The sequence below is a fragment of the Equus przewalskii genome, chromosome 6 (assembly GCF_037783145.1).
Source record: "Equus przewalskii isolate Varuska chromosome 6, EquPr2, whole genome shotgun sequence".
NCBI lineage: Eukaryota > Metazoa > Chordata > Mammalia > Perissodactyla > Equidae > Equus > Equus przewalskii.
In genome coordinates, this window is record NC_091836.1 from 72,456,972 (window position 1) to 72,479,355 (window position 22,384).

Genomic DNA, 22,384 nt, shown 5'->3' on the forward strand with positions numbered 1-22,384 from the left:
CAATGACTCAGCCTTTTAATATTCCCTTCTTTTCAGCTACTGTTCCCATTTGTAGTAGTTTATGAGAATCTTGACATGGAGATGAAACCCAGCTCATGGAGAGGAGTTCTGGGGGATCAAGACACTACCATGGGATCATACAAGTTGTCATCTTACCCGCGCCATGACTTCCTAGAGAGATAGACATTCTGAAGTTCTTTGAGGTTTATTGAATGTATTTTTTTTGTTTTATGCATTAGTCTCAACTAAGAAGAGCTAATGCCTAGTTGCTATGTGTCAGATGCTGAATTCTCATTTAATCCTGACTTCTCCATGCCATGCTATCTAAGTTTATTACGAAATGAAGTCAGTTGTATTTAACTAATAAGATAAGGTAATTTGCCTGAGCTCCTACTGCTGTGATCTGAAGCCAGATCTGGAAAATTCTAAAGCCCAGACTACTGACTACTCTGCTATATTCAACCCAATTAAGCTCAGGATGTAGAATACACAGCTTCTTACATGCTTCTTCCTCACCTTGACATTCCTCTCATATACTGTAGTTCTCTTGTCCGTGGCAGATATGTTTCATAACCCCCAGTGGATGCCTGAAACCACAGATAGTACTGAACCCTATATATACACATTGTTTTTTCCTGTATATTATCTATGTATATATATACACCTATGATTAAGTTTAATTTATAGATTAGGTACAGTAGAGATTAACAGTAAAATGGATTGTAACAATATACTGTAATAAAAGTTACTATGGATCTCAGCAACCTCAGCACATGATGTTTCTTCCCTTAAGTTGAGAACTTTCACTTTTTCACTTATAGCAATTTACAGCTTGTCTTTGGCATATTCGAATTGTCAGAATCACTACTCCTGCACTTTGGGGCCATTATTAAGTAAAATACTGGTTACTTGAACACAAACATTGTGATACCACAACGGTTGATCTGATAACTACGGCTACTATGTGACTAATGGGCAAGTAGTGTACACATCAAGGATACACTGGACAAAAGGATGGCTCATGTCCCAGGCAGGATGGAGCAGGACAACATGAGATTATCACGCTACTCAGAACAGCACATAATTTAAAAATTTCAATTTTCCATTTAGTATTTTCCGACTGCTGTTGATTGTGGATAACTGAAACCACAGAAAGTGAAATTGCAAGATGAGGGGAGACTACAGTACCTAGAGAATACATTCTGATATGATCGTTCAGACCCTGAAAAACAAGACAAAACTGTTTCCTCGTCTTCTAAGTACACACATCCCTTTTAGCCAGCTGCTCTGGACTATGAGTAAGGGCACTTCTTTGCCCAAATATTCAACATCTAGGCTTTGTGCCACTCTGCACTGAATGCTATCTTCTTCCTTCCTGGGGATAAATCCTCTCTACTTCTGGAATATTCTTATATTCAGCTTCCATGAAGGCAGAAGTCCCTTGCAAGGCTCTACCTTTGCACCGACACAAACTGAGCTCAAGCTATCAGCTTTCTCCTTCCAGGAATCGCTTTGTTTCCATCCTCTGGAAGTCCCTCTTCTTCACCAGCCCACATCTCTGCCATGTGATTTCAGCCTGCAGATTAAACACTTAAGCTCATCTAATAGCTAATGCTGGCCCCAAGCTTGAGCTTTGACTTACCATAGAGTCTAGGTAGTCTCAGATCTAGTGACAGAGTCTGTTACTATCTCTTAGCATCAATGTATCTCTTTTGAGGAGCTTTCACTCTGAAACCTTCTAATATGATCCTGAGAGATACCTCACAGCCTACCTATAGATTTAATAGGTACCTGTCTGGCTTAGGTCATTTCAGTCATTGGTGCAAGAACCTTACTCCTTGAGAGTCATAGCAAAAAACATGCTCATGTATTTCATTTAAATATGTATTTTGGCTTGTGTTTCATAAGTTTTTGTGGCCATTATAACATAGTAATGACATGACACTTATACTATGACATTATTCTATAACTTTTAACATAGAAGTTTGTAGAATCTTATTTAGTCAATAATCCCATTCTTTGAGGACTTAATAAAATATCCTTGGTTTTTCATTTCCAGAAGAAAAAGTTCTACTGCATTTTGGGGTCCAAGAGATTTCACTTTTAAACAGTCATGCTCATTTTTAATAATGTCTGCTCAGTACCCAGCTCCTTCCAGCTCACTGGCATCCCAGGACTGGAGTCCCTGCACATCTGGCTGTCCATCCCCTTTGGCTCCATGTACCTGGTGGCTGTGGTGGGGAATGTCACCATTCTTGCTGTGGTAAGGGTGGAGCATAGCCTACACCAACCCATGTACTTCTTCCTTTGCATGTTGGCTATCATTGACCTGGTTCTGTCGACTTCCACTATGCCCAAACTGCTGGGAATCTTCTGGTTTGGTGCTGGTGACATTGGCTTGGATGCCTGCTTGGCCCAAATGTTTCTGATCCACTGCTTTGCCACGGTTGAGTCAGGCATCTTCCTTGCTATGGCTTTTGACCGTTATGTAGCCATCTGTGACCCACTACATCATACCACAGTGCTCACTCACACTGTGGTGGGACGTTTGGGGCTAGCTGCCCTCCTCCGGGGTGTACTCTACATTGGACCCCTGCCTCTGATGATACGCCTGCGGCTGCCCCTTTACAAAGCCCGTGTCATCTCCCACTCCTACTGTGAGCACATGGCTGTGGTTACTTTGGCGTGTGGCGACAGCAGGGTCAACAATGTCTATGGGCTGAGCATTGGCTTTCTGGTGCTGATCCTGGACTCAATGGCCATTGCTGCCTCCTATGTGATGATTTTCAGGGCTGTCATGGGGCTGGCCACCCCTGAAGCCAGGCTTAAAACCCTGGGGACATGCGGTTCTCACATCTGTGCCATCCTGATCTTTTATGTTCCCATTGCTGTTTCTTCTCTCATTCACCGGTTTGGTCACCAGGTGCCTCCTCCAATCCACACCCTGCTGGCCAACTTCTACCTCCTCATTCCTCCAATCCTCAATCCCATTGTCTATGCTGTACGCACCAAGCAGATTCGAGAGAGACTTCTCCAAATCCTGAAGATAGAAATTAAGATCAGATGACCAAGACTGCGTTCTCTCTCAAAGGAGCTCATGGAGAAGGTATTAAAATACAGTAGGCAGCTTCCCAACTGGGAACTTCTCAAGCAGTCTGAGCTGTTAGACCCTGTGGTCTCCAGCTTTTGTAATTCCAAGGAATGCTTAGAAAGAATGTACAAATCTAAACTCTAAGGGTAGAATTTTTTTTTAATGATTAAAGGATATTTGAGTTGCAGAGAAGGTAAAACAATGACAACATTAGTAACACAAGTAGCAGTTAATGTTTCTGCAGCACTTGTCATTAATTCTTACAAATATCCTGACATTGTCTGAGGTAGGTAGTGTTGTTCACATTTTACACAGAAGGAAATAGGCAGAACACTTGCTTTATAAACTGCATACAAAGTTTCTTAAGCTGTCTAGATCAAATGTTTTGGTTGGAGTTTGTGATACATTGTGGTGTTATATGAGACTACTTTCTACTTAGGTTTCTGTGTGTATTTAATAAGTAAATCCTAAAAACTAGGTCATTGCATCAGAGTGGCCTCAGCGGCAAGAAAAGTGTTTTTCTGATTTAAACTAACAATTGAGATGCAGCAAAAACTGCCTGTATCAATAAAACACGGAGAGTTCCAGAAAATGACTGACCTGTATGTCCAGCAGGTATGGGGAATACCACTCGTGAAAGAGAATGTGGCCTGGAAAAGATATCTGCTCAATGAAAGGAAGTGAGACAAGATGACCACCAAGGGCAATGTTGAAACGTGTATTTTCCCTGAAGGCTGCTCCCATCAAGTGGCCTGAAGCAAGTGAGGGCTCCATAGAAAGGAAAACCTTCCCCTTCCCACAGAAGCTCTCCTGCACCCTCGATCCATCTGTAGGATCTCTGATCGTAATGTGTTTAAGTGGATCATAAAGGAAGGTAAAGCTATGAGTCTGAGCATTTGCAGGAACATTGACTTTATCTTCCAGATTAAATGTTAGCTCAATGCCTAGAAAATGGATAATATATATAAGGCACTTAGCTGCTACTGATAGAAAATTACTAATGTAATTCCCACAACCACATAGTAAGGGCAGGAATGACTATTTACAGATGAGGAAACTGACTTCCCAGAAGTGATAAGAATTGCTCAAGGTCACTCAGTTTATAAGAGGTAAAATCAGGATTAAGCAGTGTTTCTTTAAACTCTAAAGCTTCTAGTTTTTCTGATCCTCATTTTCGTCAACTGTGAAAAAGTTGAAAGGCCTTTTCCCCTGTGGTCTCAATGATGCGTGTTTTGCGTTCCCACCTCAGCAGACATTAGCTATGCGCATTATCCTAGAACAGAGTGCATAGATCAACAAAGCAGTCTCCTCTCAGTGTTCCCTTCCCAGAGGGACAGCCAAGGGTAGAGCTGGGTTCAATCCAAGTGCGATTACAAACTTCATCACTCCATGAACTAAACAGTCAGGGAGATGTTGAGTGTACTAGGCTTCAGGCATACAAACTATCAATGGGCATGACATAAAGGAAATAGTCAAGTGCAAAGGAAAGGCCACTTCATGAGAACCAGAAAAGAAATATCTTCTGATTTTGCTTTGGCTATTTCAATTAATTGCCCCACTATTGGGATATCTAGAACGTGTGATCACTAGCTTTCCAATTATATTCATATATATATATTTTAACATCTCTGTCTTCTATCCCGTTACTCCATTATGATTTTTAGCTTTCCTGAACCTTATGTCAGAGTTTGGAGGAGTCAAATTCTCTTCTCCTTATGAGTGGAAAAGCAGTCATAAGCAAAGACCTCACCATGGTTAGGGACCAGGGGAAGACGTTTAGAGTTGGTGCCAAGTATATGCTTGCTAGCCTTTTCTGTGGAGCACGAGAAAGTGAGGGCAAGGCTCAAATGCAGAACTACCTCTGCAGTTGTTTTAATATATCATCCAACCACCAGGTTATAACCTCCAGATGGAAATTAGAAGTCTTGCTATTCTCCTACATTGTAGAACAGTTTGATTTTCTGAGTGAGAGTATATTCATGGGGGTTAGACAAACTTGGACCCAACTTATGGCATTCTTCTTATGAAAGAAAAGCAGTAGGATATACTGGAGTATATGAGGAAGCCATTTGGTTTAAAACCAATTTGGCCTGAAATTGTTTTTCATAAAGAGCCTGATGTGGCCTGTTGAGCATGCACTGTATATCATTATACATCTGCTTTAAACATTTACAGTGTCCCAAAGACAAGAATGATGTCCTTAAGGATAGGGATGCAGCTTCCTCCCATATGGGCATTTCCTTAAGGATAAACATCTCTTCCTAGAGATGAAGGATTGACTACTAACCTGCTATGCTAGCAAAGCAATGTCATGACTGTTTTAAAAGGGATATTCCTGTCATATGTGATGCAAATTCTTTATTCCAAGGCAGTATATAACTACTCTGTGCAGCCCCCTTATGGGTATGCTTCCTTCCTTGCAGAAGGAGGCCCCTCCCAAAACTATATTCCTCAGACCTGGCTCCTAATAAACTCATCCCAATTTTGATTTATAGATTATGGATTATTTTACATTGATACTTCCTTTGGAATTCAGCCTGGCACATGAATTAACTTGCCTTTATTCTGCAAAACTGTGAAGTCTGTCAAATTAGAATTGAGGGACTACAGCAGCCATAATCAATGTCTTACATATTTTAATGTTGTGAAATGTCGATGCAGCCAAGAGGCACTAAGTTGCTTACCTAACCAGAAAAGGCTGAGGAGTTTACAGAACATATAAGAAACCAGCGATTGTTGTGGCAACTTTTAACTGTTGCCCACAACTCCTAGGGCAGGCAGTGTGATTGAGCCTTAGCTGCTGCCATCTCAAATACACCAATACCACCATGTTCTGCCAAGGGCATGCTTCTTCCAAGCAGCTCCCAGCCGGTGACTGGGTATGACAAGGACATAGGGGAGGCCCGTTCTTGCAAGACAACACTTTCAATAGGCAACTATGGCTCTTAGACTCCTCATTGATCTTGCAAAAGCTTTCAGAAATATGTTAAGGTCTAAGACATTCCTTCCTTCTCTCTCGATCCTTTATAGAGGTCAGACTGGCATTGTGATGCAATAGCTCACTCAAGATCCTCTGGATCCCTCCACATTTTCCCACATAGGCATAACGTCCAACAAATCTCACATGTCTGATCCCATTTGTGGTCAGATTCTTGGGGGACCAATAGTGGTCAGAGAAGGCAGAAGGCAAGATGGGGGCTCACTAACTACCTGGTGGATCAAGAGGAGGCCAGACTAGTTAGTAGGTAGGGCATAGGTAGTACCTCACACAAGATGGTGGCTCAACTGCTAAAGATTTCACTGGTGTTGAACTAAAAACATCCCCGTACAGGAACACATGGTTGTAGGCGTGGTGATTCCAGCATCTGGAAAACATGGTGGTGGGGGGGGAGACAACCTATAAAGACAGTGAAGTTTGTTTTTCTAAGTTGTATTGGTGTCCTGCAGAAGGATAGCGAGATTGAGGTCTATTAACAGGAAGTGAATGGTTAAGTTTGAGAGCCAGAATGTCTGTTTGATAGCTTAAAAGAGGCCCTTATACTCCTGCACTGATACACAGCTGAGCAGCAGGCTAAAGACAATTGTTAGAGACACAGAGCATAGGAGATGTTTGGATGCTCAGCCAAAAAACATCTGTTATTCTAAGGTCAGGGCTCTATTTGGGAGACTCTGGGACATAACATGGCATGAGGACATCTGGATAGCTGCCCTTGAGGATGTTGGCACTGCAGATATCCTAAATGCTTTAGGCTTTCAGAGGTGACCCACTTTTCCTTAGTAAGAGGTAGCACTTCTGTGAGGCAACAGGTGTCCCCTCAGGAGATGTTCTCACCTCCTCTCCTGGCTGCCAGGCTGACAACTAGGGATAAAAGGCAGCAGACCCTTGCTGGGAATGGGCAGGGCCTGATATGGGAAAAAAGTAACTAGACAGTAAAGGAGTTTTCAAAATTAGCTAGCACACATACCGACAGGAGACACGAGTGTCCCTGGGATTGGATTTGAGAGGACTTGATCAAGGGATATCATGGACTGGAAGATGAAATGAAAAAACATTAAACCCGGGGGCACTTTCTTAGGATGTGGGATTTATCACCGTTGCAAGAACCCTAAAAGATAGCACAAACTCACTGCAAGTTTGGCTCTTTTAAGTCTGAAAATGAAGGCTAATGCTCAGCAAAGTGAAAATGCTTAGGTTGCCCTGGAAGATGGAGGAAGAAAAGGGAAGTGGTCATGTGTAATAGACATATTAGGTAAGGACAGAAGACCTAGAGAATTAACATCAATGGAGGACATGACATCAAAGCCATCATAAATAACCTAATGACATGGGCACTAGCACCAAGGAGAAGTTCAATGGTGGCTCTCCTCTGCATACCAGAGCTGATGGCAGCAAAGGTAGTTACAGATGTGGGCTCTAACACCTGTGGGGAAAATGGGACAATAAAGGTCAGGCAGAAGGACTAGACCACAAGTCAGAAGGCTGAAGTTACTCTAAGAACTGACAAAGCTAAAGGAGCTTAGCCCACAGGAAGTTGTGGAGATGACAGAGTATTGTGTCCCAAGGGCCAAAACAGATGGGCAGCCAGCAAGGGTCTGCTTACCATTTATAAGAACAAGGCAAGAATGAATTAGAAGGCTGAGGATGATTACTCCAATGAAGTCAATCTCTTGCTCAGTTCCCATAACTGTGCCAGTTTTCAGGTCTAGCACTCATTAACTAAAGAGATACCTGGATCCCTAAATTGAAGAACTCTGAAAAGCTCATGCCTATTATATACCATGATGATTCCTCTCAAAAGATAACTGGCCATTTACTCAATTTTATACTAGAAACAGGAGAATGCTCAGACATGGAAGATTATTGAACAGAATTTGAGTTGACATTGATATGCAGAAGTCAAAAGCATAATCATGGTCCCTGTTAGAGTTGGGCCTTTGCTCTAATAGAGTCCAGTTAGTAAAGAGAGTCCTGGAGAAAGTCCAGTTCTCAGTGTGTCCTGGTTGCACAAACATCCAGTGGTAATTTCTCCAGTCACTTAGTCCATAATTAGAGTTGATATACTTGGTAGTTGGAGTAACTACCATATGGTGAATCTGGCTTGTGAGGTAGGAGCTAGCACAGTAGGGAAGGCCAAGTGAAAATCTCTGAAACTTCTCTCTAAAGTAGTAAAAAAAAAAAAAAAAAAAAAGAAAAAAAGCTTCCTAGGTGCATGATAGAGAATTGGCAAATGTATTATTTTTCATTCTGGTTATAAAAGACCAAAACCAGTTTATATTCACATGGGGCAGGTTATAGTACTCATATACAGTTTGCCTCAGGGTCATGTTAACTCTTCTTTCTTGTGCCATAACGTAGCCCTGAGATGACTGGACATCCTACAGAAGATTAGTGGTCCTTCAACAGCATCATGTTGATTGGGCAAAATGAGTGAGAGTGTTTGGTATAGTAGAGTCCTTAGTGAGACAGAAGCTCCAAAGGGTAGGAGACAAATCCTAAGAATATTCAGGAACCCAGCACTTCAGTCGAGCTTTAGGAGTCCAATGGTAAGGAATGTTACCAAAGTAAAAGATCTTCATCATGCATCTACTACAATGAAGTATAATACATGGCAGGCCACCTTGGATTCTAGAGATAACGCATTCCTCACTTAGGAATCCTGCTTTTGTCCTTATACAAAAAGACATAGAAGGCTTCCAGCTTTGAGAGGTCCCAGAGAGAAAGGGCTCTGTTTCAGGTCCATGTTGTGGTGCTGGTGCAAGCATCACTGCTGCTTAGGTCTTAGGAACTGGCAGACTCAGGTGTTGGAGGTATCAATGATAGAAAAAGCAGCATTCAGTTTATGGAATTCTCTACACAGGCCTGTAGTACTGGAGTTAGGCTGTGTTATATATAGCAGAAATTTGTAGAACGTTGAGAAATAGCTCTTGACATTTTACTGGACCCTGTGACAGACAGGACACTTGGCCATGGGCCAAGAAGTGATCATGCATCCAGAACTACCCATTATGAGATCTGCTTTATCATAAAATCATATAGCTCCAGCAGTAGTATATAATGGTGGAAGTGGTTCATCCAGGTTTAAACATAGGAGGACCAGAGGGCATAAGTTGAGTAGGTATCCTAGACTTGCACATCATCAACATTTGCAACAGTCCCCCTACCCTGGATCACAGTAATGGCCATATGAAGCAGTCTATTACAACCAACTGAAGGAGGAAAAAGCCAGACGTTGGTTTGCAGATGTGTTGGAAAAGTACGACCTAAACTGGATGGCAGATACATTACAATCACATAAAGGGGTGGCCTTGAGGCCTTGACATGGTAGAGGATCAAAGCCTTTCCAGTTGGTGGAATTCCAAGTGGTGCAAGTGGTCATACACTCTGTGAAAGTGGCCCAAGATGACAATATCTAAATCTTTGGGCAGGGGCCTGGAAAGAAAAAGACTGGAGGATTAGAGGCAAGGAGGTTTGGGATAGAGGTATAAAGGTGGGCATATGGGAGTTGAGCCAAACTGTGAAGATTTGTGTCCGTATAAAGTATCCATCAAGAGAGGCACTGAACAGGTGAAGTGATTCTGCCAATTGATAGTCATCTTCGATCACCTCAGAAGTGGTATGGTGGGTTGTTAGATGGAGTGGCAACAGTAGCAGCAAAGGAGAGTGTATGGACCCAATCATGTAGACTCCCACTGACAAAAATTGACTAGCTACTGCTGCCTCTGAGTGTCAGGAATAGACATCAATGCTGAAACCCAGATACAACACTATTATTCCCCAAGGAGGCCATCTGGTGACAAGTCAACTACTCTGGACCTCTTCTATCCTGCAAGGCCCAGTAGTTTGTACGGCCACTGATACATGCTTATTCTGGGTATGGATTCACCTTTCTTGTCTATAGAGTTTTGGAAAGTACTACTCCACATATCACTCCCAATGATCCACTAGGGGAGTTTTGCTTCCTGCCCCTGAAAGTCTTGGCTCTACAGGGTTGGAAGCCTTGGTCCTCAAAGGGGGTTCACTCTTGCCAAGGAACACAGCAAGTGTCCCATTGAGCTACAAGTTATAGCTGCCATCAGGTTTCTTTGGACTCCTATGCCCAGGGACCAAGAAATTAGAAGAGAAGTTACCATACTGGCAGGAATAATTGACTCTGAATTGAAGTGATAGGGCTGCTTTTGTACAATGGATGAGGGGAAGAATCTGTAAACATGTGCAAAAGCCAGATAATCTATTTGGGCATTTTATGGTACTCACTTGCTCCATTGTAACCATGAGTGTACATGTGCAACAACCCCAAAATGGGAAGAGTAGGATTACCAACGATTGAGCCCCCTCAAGAATGAAGATTTAGCTCACACCACCAGGTAAGCCACGAAGATTTGCAAAGGGCAGCTGAGGGTGAAGTGAATTCCAAGTAGATAGGAGAGGATGAATAATAATTGTGGCTCTGAGTTGGATCTCAGGGACTGGGGCTATAGTTCATCCCACTAAGCTTCCTTAAGTTTACCCTTAGCAAGATAGGCCCATGGGAAGTATGGAGGAGCTGCTCCCCAAATCTGTTTGAAGGAGATCTGTAATACAAGAATGGATTGTGGTGGCCATGAAGATATGCTTCACAGATTTGACTGCAGGGAGCATATTTGACTGATGGCCCCAGTCAATGTGCCCTGAAACCCATCGTATTGCCTAGGCTCTACTGCCAATGGGCTGCTTCCAACCAATGGATGGGCACAACACTAATAAGGCAGGTCTATTTTTGTGACTCCTCATGGGTGCCTTTGGCTCGAGGAATCCCTGTAGCCTTGACAAAAGTTTTTAGAAATGCATTGAAGTCTAAGACCTTCCTTCCCTTCTTTTCTCCCTTCCTCCCAGAGAGCAGGCCTGCATCTCTCATGGTTCTTCCAGCCTCAGGATCCCTCTTTAATTTCCTTCATGGGCATTTCCCCTCAATAACCTGACATCTAATTCCATGTTGGCACCTGCTCCTCAGAGGGCCCATTCTAATCCAGTTATGGTGAGTACCACTGAAAAATCTTCAATTCATGCTCACAAGTCTCTCCTATGGGAAGAGCTAATGCCTCTTATGAATGTAAATCCCTCATGAAATCTCTTTTCAAGACACTGCTCCCAGATACTTGAGAATAAGAGCCATGTAACTGTCACAGCCTTCAATACATAGCTTAACAATGCTTTCCCTTCCTTATCCTAGAACAGAATACAAGAGGGAAGTTCTAATGCAGGTATAAATCTGAAGGACCAAGTCTCAGAAGTGTGCTATAGGAATTGAGTTAAAGGTTCAGCCTAAAGGCAGAGCAGCCCCCTTGAAATTAATACAGGCACTCCCAATAATGATGCCCTATGGGAAGGGAGACACCGCTATGAGAATAGCCTGAGACTGCTCTAGACTAGTGGAATGACCTTGTTACAACCCAGTTTCCTCAGTTTCTCTGTAGCAGCTTGTTTTTATGTCAAGTCCAGTTATGGATAAAGAACCACCACTATGTTTTGTTTTCATTCTAAGCTGTTCCTCCCTCTCCCTCCCAACTCTTGGACTCAGAACATACGGGAAAAGAGTATAAGGAATGTATTACCAACTGCTTGGCTTTTGTAAGGACAGAACTTATTAGCTCTAGGTTCCTAGAGTAAGCAGACTAAAAAATACTTCTGAATGAAGTTCTGCATCTCAGCCACTCAGATGAGTTTTTAGTTGTGTGGACTACCCATCTGAGTTGTTAGGACCTCCTTCCTAGGTTGAGGTCCCTCTTTCCATTTGTTCCTTGAGGCTGCCCTACCTTCATCTCTACTCGGAGCTCACTCTTTGAAAATGTCTTACTCATTTTATAGTTATTACCTAAAGGGAAATTCTCAGCCCAAAAGTAAGGTTTCAATATTAAGACATTCATGGCTAATGGTCTTTGCCCATCTTTGGTGACAAATAATTGAATTTATATTTCCTATATCATATCAAACAAATACCTTCCTCCTCAGACTACAGTTCATCCCTCGAGTGCTGTTGAATGATCTGTGTTAAGATTTCAGGGCGTTAGAGGTAGATATAGACACCTGACAAGTGAAAATATTTTTCTAAGTTCTTTTGTAATATAGTATCCATCACACAGATGAGAATCTCCAACATGGAGAAATCTTAGATGGGCCTGTTAGAATCACAAAGGTCAGACAGAAAAACTTTGAAAGACTGGGTCCCGAGCACCTTTAAATGTCTTCTTGGCGGGGGGAGGGGTGAGGTTCACATTAAAGTAAGATGGTGAACAAGTATAACTGCTGGTCCTCTTCCTCAAGATCAGTCCAAGAGGTGCCATATGTGGGAAACTCTAGAACAGAAGTTGCGACTCTAGGGGAGGTTGAGCTGGGGAATGACCGGTGAGTTTGTGGGGCAGTGGCTTTGGATGTCTTCTGTGTCAGGCCAAACAGTGCAATGAGAAGATACAGCAGAAAATGAACTGTATGAGTTTGGGTCTTGTTCCTTGCCTGCATTGCTTTTAGAACAAGCAGTGCTTACTTGACACTTGTGCTGACTTGCGTCCTCAGAAGTAGTCATGGCAGCAGAGAAGCCATGAAAAATAGCTCGAGTACAGTACAACTAATCTCAAGTAATAACGTCCCTACCACTCTTACATTCTCAAGACTGGCAATTTACCCATGGAGATTTCTCCCCCTAAATCTGCTTCTCCCTAGGAGACACAGGTCAATTTGTTTTGTGGGCAGGGGAAAGATTTACTGTCTATACTTGGTGCCTTGCACTCTTCATCCTGGGGCTTATACATCCTCTGATGCTGGGGAATCTGCAGTGAATGTGCATTGTGATAGTAGTCAATATCACCAGTGGAAGTGAACTCACAGGATGATACAAAGATTTGAGGAACAAATATTTCAGAAGAAAAAAGACTCCATGAAGGGGCTTGTCCAGTGGCATATTGGTTAAGTTTGTGTACTCCACTTCAGCAGCCTGAGGTTTGCCGGTTTGGATCCAGGGTATGGACCTATGCACCGCTCATCAGGCCACGCTATGGTGGCTTCCCACGTACAAAATAGAGGAAGATTAGCATGGATGTTAGCTCAGGGCCAATCTTCCTCACCAAAAAAAACCTCCACTGAATTAGAATCCATCAGAAGTGGAATTATTAGAATAGATGAGCCACTAGCAGCAGTGGTCACATTTGTATTAGTATGTTAATAAGATACAATAGGCTTTTAACATGGCATAAAGTTGACTTAGCTTTATAGAAACAGGACAGGAAATAGAGCTGTCCACCATCCTCAATCCTATCAGGAAATCCTACGACTATGCAGCTTCTTGGACCCCTCGTCCCTGCAGAGATGTGAATGGTGGTTAAGGATGAGCCTAAAATGTGTCATGTTCCACCTTCACACGGATCGCTGCATTGATTTCCCATCAGAGTAGCGTCATTTTAGTTATATAGATCCAAGACTGTTACAGGCCCCTGAGTCTAGGTAGAGTCTCACAGATCAGCAGATTCATGGTAAACAAGACAATCAGGTCTTTGTGTACAGGATTTCACCTTTATCTTAACTCAGTAAGATAACTTAGTGATTTGAATCTAATTGCTGTTTGATTTCTAGCCCCTGATTTCTATATTCGGATTCAGGATAATATAGAGTAGGCCCGTGTTTCACTACAACTCATGGGAAAGTACTACCTTTATTACTGTGAGTTAGTTTTCTGGTTTTTAGAAAAATCTTACTCCCACCCTAACTAATTTTACAGTCTGTTTTTGAAGATGCTACAGAGAAGGACAAATGAAGTGCAACCTGAGGTACAACATTTGTCTCCCAAAGATATGTATTGCTGGTTGCCTCAAGGTTACGTAGAGATTGTAGAAGTGTGGACAAGGTGAACTCCCCATGAGGACTTGACATTCATTTTAAGTACATTATCTGTACTAAGGAGCACACATTGTATTCACATATACGCTAGTTCCAGGTCTCACAGTGTGTATTCTGTATGGAAGACCATAGCAGATGGCTAGCTTGTCAAAGAACTTTGACAATAGCAAAGCTCAGCATGAGGAATAGAAAGATTCTCTCTCCAATTCAGTAAACTTTCGTAGTTCAGATGCCTGTGTTACCCTATCAAACTAAAGTAACCAAAAGGACATTTTTATATTCTAAATAGAGGTGAGACTATGTTTAGTTCATCGGCAGGTCAACATTTGGAAGAATTGTACTGCAATTGGTCCATACCTGGGTCAACTTTCAGCTCACACGAGGTACAGTGGGGTTCTTCACATTATGCTTTTAGAAGTAGGCGAAGCCTATTGCTATTTCAGCTGATAGTCTCACTGCTATTAAGTCTTTGTCTAGTTACACATCAAAATACTGCTCTAGAATTAAGACACAAATCATAGAAACTTCTAAGGAAATGGGAAGTACTATTTCTAGAGAAGTAGAAATGTGATATGCTCTTTAACAAGATGTGACTCCTGGAACTCAATTGTTCTGTCACAAAGCCAGTAGTTAAAAAAAAAAAAAAGAAAAAGATTTGCTAGTTCAACAAGAAGCTTATGTAATTGCATTCTTTACTATGAGTGTTTTGTATTAAAACCGAGTTCATACCATAGGATGTGGCTAAATATCACTTTAGAAGTGTAACTTCTGTTTATCTATAAAGAATGTCAGAATAATGAAAACATAGAATAAACTGTTAAGATGTACTCATGTATTGCTTAGTGTGGCTGTGTAAACATTTCAAAGAAGCTGGTGTGTATACAATTTTATTTCCATTTGGAGCAGTAGGACTGTACGTAATTGCTCAGGAAGCTTATTGAAAGTAAAATTTGAGCCCTACAGAGATTGCCTCTGAGTCTTCAGTGGAGTTGAGAAAAATCTATGCTTTTAATTGATGCCATAGATGATTTTGGCCCAGCTGGTCCAGTTTTTGGTAACCTATCATAACTGCTATTTTCTAAAGAGTACTTTCTCGTTATAACCTTTATACATATTCTTACAATTCAGAGGTAGAAGTAGTTTTTAGAAGGTAGTCATAGTTGCTAAGTATTGGGTATTTTTCGACTACCTTCAAAATGTGTTTCAACAGAAAGTGAAATCTCTCCAGCTGTCATTTTTTGCAACAGCTGTCCAAGAAGCAACATTCTTAAGTTGGCTTAGTGAAAGCGAAACACTATGCATTTTGAATTTAATTTAGATACATGTTTCTGAATAGCCAGGTTTGAAATCTACTAAAAACTTAGAGAATCTTTAAGTTGGGGTTTCACTGCAAATTCAGCAGAGTTCTTAACAGTTCAAAAGCCCTCATTTTAGAATAAGTTTTTAAAGAAATAAGTGAAGAATTGACTTGACCCAAATTTTGGGCTGGCCTTATTCTCTGAGCCCTTGGGAAGTGATCTCTAAGCTCTTGGAATGTCATGCCTGATAAGTGTCTGTTTTCCTGGGGGCTTTGGGCCACATCAGATAGTCTAACAACGTGATTTAGTGTGTGGGCTTTGGGTCACAGGTGTCAGCTTGACCTCTGGAGGGGCTGGAGACTGAAGTTAGCCACTTGAGCAGGCAGCCAGGACTGTGTGACCAAGGCCCCCAAAAATCTCTGGACACAAGGCTCAGATGAATTTCCATGGATAGAAGATATCCTATGAATGGTCAGAAATTGTTGCCAAGAAAGTTAGTGCTGTGACTCTACTGGAAGGGGACACTAGAATCCCTGTGCATAGCACTTTTTGGGATTCTGCCCTTTCTGATTTTAATCTGGATCCTTTCACTGCAATGAAACTGCAATTATAACAGCTTTTAATGAGTTCTGTGAGTCTTGAGTGAATTACCAACTCTGAGGGCGGTCTAGGAGATCTGAACATATAACAGTTGTCAGAAATGAGGGTGGTTTTGTGGACCCCAAACCCTGTAGTTGGAATCAGAAATGGAGTGGTCTTGTGGACTGCTCTAACTTCACAGAAATTTAGTGAGAATAAGTTGCCTGTTTAAATGTCAAATTAGCAGTTTAGTTTTACTTAACCCCAGTCATCAATATTTTCAGATTCTGTCACTGGTGATCCTTTAATCTGATTTCAGTGATTTCCTTGAATTTTCTTGAGGCCATAAGCACAGCTCCTGAAAGGCTCCCAACAAAAAGAGAATGTGAAGGTTTACATTCACCAGCATCTTTAGGCTCTAACCTATCAAAACAAAACTAGTCCTCTCAAGTTGATCAGATGTACATTTTTATGGTCGTCTTAGGTGCTTGTTTTGCTATCAAAGGCTTTGCTTTCCATCAGGAAAATAAAGTTCATTGACCCTACAAATGCAACGAGAAGAAGTGTCTCTTCCATTTCCTTCAGTTGGCATAATTAGCTTTATCTGAGATTCGGGCCTTCATACTTTCACATTCCCTAAGTAAGATGCTAAGAGGTTAAATTTGGCTGTGATTTGTGTTGTTTTCTATCAAGTGCTTAATATCCATTGGAAGCAGAATCAGAGATAAAAAAAAATGGAGAGGCCTAATGTGGTGAGACTTGGGGGTCTGATAGAGACCTTTCCGGTAGAAATTACTTTGTGATGTCTTATCTCCATGTTTTCAGAGTAATCTATTTGACTATTAAAAGTAATCATGGCCTAGCTCTCACCTATTTTAAATTAGACCTTAGTTTGTGTCAGTTACCACCCACATATTTAAGTCTACAAAGCCTAGGCATCTAGTGATCATCATGTCTTATTTCATGTTAAAAACACTGGTTGCAGGAAAATTGACAAGAGTTCTAAATTTCTACAGAAAAAAGTTGTGCTAAGTTTCTTTTTCATTTTTTTTTTTTAAACACAAAAAGAGTTTCAGAATCGTGTCACTGGAACTTCCTGATACCTAGGATTACCACTGTTCTCAAAGTCAACTGGCAAATTGATTTCTTTCAAAGCCTAAACACTGAGTTTTCAGCCAAGTGATGTATGTTTCTACATTTTGAAATCAAAGTAGGTTTTCTGATAAGGAGACAATCTTTCCTGACATGATATTAGTAAATTAAGCCAGATTAAGGATAGAAGTTCTAAGAATATAGGTAGTGAGGAAAAAGCAGGAGTCAAGAATTCTGATCAAGGATCAGGCAGAAGAACCCCACTATATGTGGCTTCATTTTCTACTTAGGTATACGGGAGTATAATGCAGGAGAGTGTAGGTGAAATTGTGGTCATTGGGTGGCCGAGATTAAGTGCCCAAGAGAACAAAAGTCTCAGGTAAGAGTCTAACACACTGTACTATGACTAAGTTTTGGAGGAAAGAATGTTGTTGAGAGAAGAATTATTTAATCAGAACGCATGTTCTACTTGAAAAGAGGTCTCATCTCTTCTGTGGAAAGAGGGCCTCTCTCTCCCAATCCCTACTTCATGATGATCTCTAGCTAGAGCAGACTTGAAGTCATACAACCCTGGAGGCCAGAGACCCAACTGTTCTGACACATGACAATGCATGACACCCTGAAGTCCAAGATGCCCATTGTAAAACATATGTAAACTTTTTGCCAAACTTATAGCAATGTCTTGCTAGGAGGAAAAGACTCTTTAGGGGATATGGGCTCCAGAAGAGAAAGTCTTTAAGCTAGCTGGTTACTGCTTCTCCTGAAGAAGAGAGGCTACAGATGAAAGGCTGATGACAAATGAATGGGACTATCCCCATGTTGAGGAATCATTTGAGCAAGAGTGGGGAAGCGTCAACGGATCTCTATCACACTGATAACTGCAGTTCCTATGGAGTTTCCCTTAACTTCATATTATGCTACTGAAATATACAGAAGTCAGTACTGAGTATCTTGTAGCTTTTGAAAAATATGCTTGGATTACTTCATTGAAAAAGGCAATTCTGCACTTGGAAAAGAGTACAGATGAATGTGGGGAAGAAAATTTATTTCCTTGCCACAAAAAAGACTTCAACTATAGCATGAAATATCCCTGACTAATGTCATTTCAGGAAGCAAGAAACATCTCATTTCTGAAATCTAGTTGAGCAGTGTTTCTCTTTCACTCAGACCCAGAAACAAGATGAAATGGAAAATTCTCCAGGCGATTACAACACAAGTGCTCAACCTGAGGGTTTGAGCATTGTTCTGCAAGCTCATGAGGCAGAAGCTTACTTCCCATTAAAAAGTCTGATCCAACTGGCTCTTAAGTCTTAGACCTGGAGAACAGGAAAATCACTGGTAGGCATGAATCAGCTTGCTGAGTCTTCAGGTAAAGCTAGATTTACTTTAGATTAGATATACTAATAGAATGACGTTGAAGGAAGTCCTGAAGGAATGCCAGTAGAATGCCTGAGGAGACTAAGGGACAGGGGCTGAGTTTCTGCTTCAGTTCATGTTACCAAGTGGACACAAAATGAGGCCTTATGTAAGTGACTGACTAGCAGGAGCACTGGGAGAAGGTGGGGTAGAGGGAGATGGCTGGCTTCTGAAAGCAACCAGAGACTCGGACCAGTCCCCACTCCTCCCATCACCTCCCCCATCCATGGCCCTTCTACCATGAACACTCCTAAAATGCCATCTGCCTGTAGTCATTCCCTTTTTTCTTTTCAGTTGAGCTGAGGAGATAAGGAAAGGACAAGAGGGTCGGGCAGGGAGGGGCTATTTTGGATAAGTAAGGACCTTCCCTAGGCCAGGGAGTCCTTTACTTCAGGAGAATTGAATCTGTTGTGTCCATATTTAGGCCTCTTTGAGGAACTTTATAGGGCCCCTTACCAAGAAACCAGAGGCCAAGCCACTGGCTTGATTAAACTTAATTTTTACTACTTTTCTTGACCAATAAAGGATCTCATGGAGATTTTATACCCCTTCCCAATCATACAAACAAGGATTAACCCATTCAAATTAAGTTAGTTCTGAAGATCAGAGATCTCCAAATGTTATTTCACCAGGTGACATATCTAGGGTTCTCATTTAGCAAGACTTAAACTTCAAGTTTCTTAGGCTCCTTAAGGCCTAACCCAGGAAATCTGCAGATATCCCTTGGTCAAGTGTAATAGACAATGATGTGCCACCCAGCTTCCCTTTAGTGAGAGATTTGTTGCCTCCACCGTTGTCACCAACCAGCCTTTAGCTGTTGGCCTCTTTAGGGATCCTCATTCTCAAACTTCAGGGCCATACATCTTCTAGGGCAGCCCAATGACTGACCAATGAGGGGATAAACATGGTTAACATGGCCCAAATTAGGACAAAGCTGAAAGACCATTCTAGAAACAAAGCTCCTGGAGGAGTTGGGCAAAAACTACTATTGAATCTGCATCATAGCTTGCTTTTTATCTCTGTGCACTTCTTTTCACTCCCTTCCACAGGGCACACTTTACACATCCTGCACAACCAACATTTTGTACTGAGAGAGATCCAAGAAAGTAGACACTAAGATAAGATCTTCGAGTTGCAGCACTTCTGTCTATCTGGTAATGAAGACCCCATCCCTCATGGTAGATAAAGAACAGACAACCTCTGGTAGCAGTCTGATCATTAAAACTTACTGATGGTGTATTGGGATGATATATTGGTAAAAAGAAATGTGCTAAGTGGCATGACACACTAGGCATTTGTGAAATTTGTTCTATTAACATGTGTTCTGTATGATCCTAGGAGTAAAAGGCAGCAAGAGTACTCCATCTGCACAAATAAGAGATGGACAATCAGGAGACTAAGGGCAGTTTCCCCAATAAATATTCATAATCTTTTGCCCTGTGTTTAGACTTGGAACCCATTGACTGAATGTGTCTTCCTTTCTGAGAGGAGGAACTCAGCAAAACCCTGGGAAGGGTGCATGGTAATGATTCCCCCAGTCTCTTCTCCAAAAGAGACCTATAGCCATTTATTCAGGTAACTGTAGACCGGAAAAAGGGTAACCAACCATTTGGAGAATGTGTGACATGACTTCTGGGTAACACTGATATCCAGCAATCCAAAGATTCATTATGGATCCCCTGTCACAGTGGATGTGTAGGAGGGCCAGGTAATAAGTGGATTCCTCACCAATATCCAGCTCTTAGTGGGTCCTCTGGTTTGGGGATGCACCTGATGATCATCCCTCTTGCCTTAATGTCTAGTCAGAATGGGTACACCTGTCTATTCAGGGTCTTGGCCTATGAAGCAAGAGGTGTAGTGGAGAAGGCCAAGGAGAAGCCTTTGGAACTTCCCCTTTCTCAGGATAAGATAGTAAATAAAAAGATTGTGTGCTTGAAGGGATGGAGGAAGTTAGTGACACTTTCAAAATGACCTAAAGGATGCGGGGGTGGTGGTCCTCATTATATTCTCACTTAATTCACCAGTATGAGACCTAAGAGTGAGTCTACCTCAAATTCAAGTGTTAACCTCAATTAAGCTGCCTTGTCAGATGTGCTCTCTGCTAGAGAACATCGACAGTCTCAGGGACACAGTATCTAGCCTTTGACTTGGTGAATGCTTTTCTACAGAATCAGGAAAGGGGCTGAGGAACAGCCTACATCAACGTGAAATGGACACTACACACATTTATCATTTAGCCCCAGGGCTAACTTCACTTTAAGGAGTCCTGAAGCAGTGCTGTAAGAGGATGTTTATGATGAAAATGTTCTCCAATCTGCTATACTATTCAGTAGCCGCTAGCCACACATGGCTATTGAGCACTTGAGATGTAGCATGTTGGAGGGCCTTGTTAAGTCACGTGTTATCCAGAGCATGGGAGACAGACACTATGAGGAAGAAAATGCCCAAGTTTGATTCATGGGTGGATCTACCCGGGAGTGCAAGTCAAAGATGGATGGCTGCTGCATAACACTCCCACTGGAGGGTGACCTTCAATGATGGCAAGGGGGAAGTACTCCTAAGGGGTATAAGTTTAGTTGGTGCACTTGATTACCCATTTTGCATGGAAAAAGATCTTCATTTTGAGGTTTAAGTACACATATGTACTAGTGGACAGTGGCAAATGGCTTGACTCCTGGTCAGAGGCCTGGAAGGAGAAAAACTGGAAACAAGTTGGTGTGGAGCTGAGGCACATGGATAGGCATCTGGGAGTAGAACAAAGTATCTTTATAATGCACGCTACCACTCAGCAGAGGGGATCTATCAGAAAAGATCACTAGTCTAGTAGATACTATATGAAGATCCTGCAATATTTAGCAGTTTGGAAATGGGCACCTCATTTCACACCAGGACAGGCCAAAAGAACAATGGCCAGAGGATTAAGCTGGCTGCTAGCTACCAAATTAGGCCTAAGGCCATATGAAAGTCCATGACATTGCTGTTATGTCTATGAAGTTTGGGGCACTAAGAATTCTGTAGAAGACCCAGCTAGAAAACACAGGGGTAATAAGTTCTCCACAGATATGAATAAGCAGTACAGCTATTTTCAAACTCAAACCTACTGTGTTAACCAGAAAGAAAACACAACCAGATCTACAAAGTTACATAGAAGCTAGTATTATATTGCTCCCCACAGGCAGAAGGCCCGAGGTCCAGGAAATAGATCTCATAGGAAACAGGCTCAGGATAGAAAGGCCTTTAAAAGATTTGAAAAGCCATGACTAAATGGAACTGTAGAGCTCCAGGAAGAGGCACCAGAGAAGGAAGATGTGTAATACAGAAGTCCAGTTCATCAAAATGTCTTGGCTTCTTTGATTTCTGCTCATCCTAATAAGTTTGTTGAAAAGCTTGGGACACTTAACCCAGTCTTGAGACACAGGTCCAGATGCACTAACATCCAAGATGAAAGAGATACCTGCTGGAGTCCAGGCACCAATTTCACTCAAGATCAGAGGACAACCAGGTTTTCATGTTAAGCCCTGCTATGCCTCATAAAATATCACTTTCCAACTGTTGGGAAGATGGACAGGTGAAAGCCTTTAATGCTCCTTGACCTTAATGTCTGGCATCTTGAGGGCAGGGAATTTGTCATTTGTTCCTTAGAAGTGCTATTGTCTTAGTTCTATTGTCCTGAAGTCATTAGACCCAGGTAGAGTGGACACTAAGCTTTGCCCACTGGACTGTAGTGAGCATTGTTCTATAGCTTCAAGACACTATTTCAAGGGTAAATAGTGTCATTTTCACTTTGAATTTGGCGTTTGTTAAAATGTAGCCTCTATTCCTTCTCTTACTAGCCTTTTTTTCTAGGCCTCCTCACCTGAGCAGACAGGGGGAGACTGGCCACTCATTTCTCAGCTCAATCCCTGTCCTGGGTCCTTTCTACATTCTAATCCTAGTACCTTATCTATCCACTATCAGTCAATTTGTCAGTGAGGGCTCTAGTTATCTTCACCATTTTGAGTCAGAGTCTATGTTCTCCAATCTACCATGTGATGGTTAATT

At 41.9% G+C, this 22,384-nt stretch overlaps 1 protein-coding gene across 1 annotated transcript; it reads left to right on the forward strand.

Annotated features, from left to right (window-relative positions):
* The first annotated feature begins 2,113 nt into the window (after positions 1 to 2,113).
* Positions 2,114 to 3,067, forward strand: OR52M1 (olfactory receptor family 52 subfamily M member 1). Its single transcript, XM_008523563.2, has one exon. It carries the CDS (start codon positions 2,114 to 2,116, stop codon positions 3,065 to 3,067), a length of 954 nt encoding a protein of 317 aa, XP_008521785.2.
* The last annotated feature ends 19,317 nt before the right edge of the window (positions 3,068 to 22,384 follow it).

Bases quoted from the DNA above. Each gene is read 5' to 3' on its own strand.
- OR52M1 (XM_008523563.2), top strand. From the start codon at position 2,114: ATGCTCATTTTTAATAATGTCTGCTCAGTACCCAGCTCCTTCCAGCTC.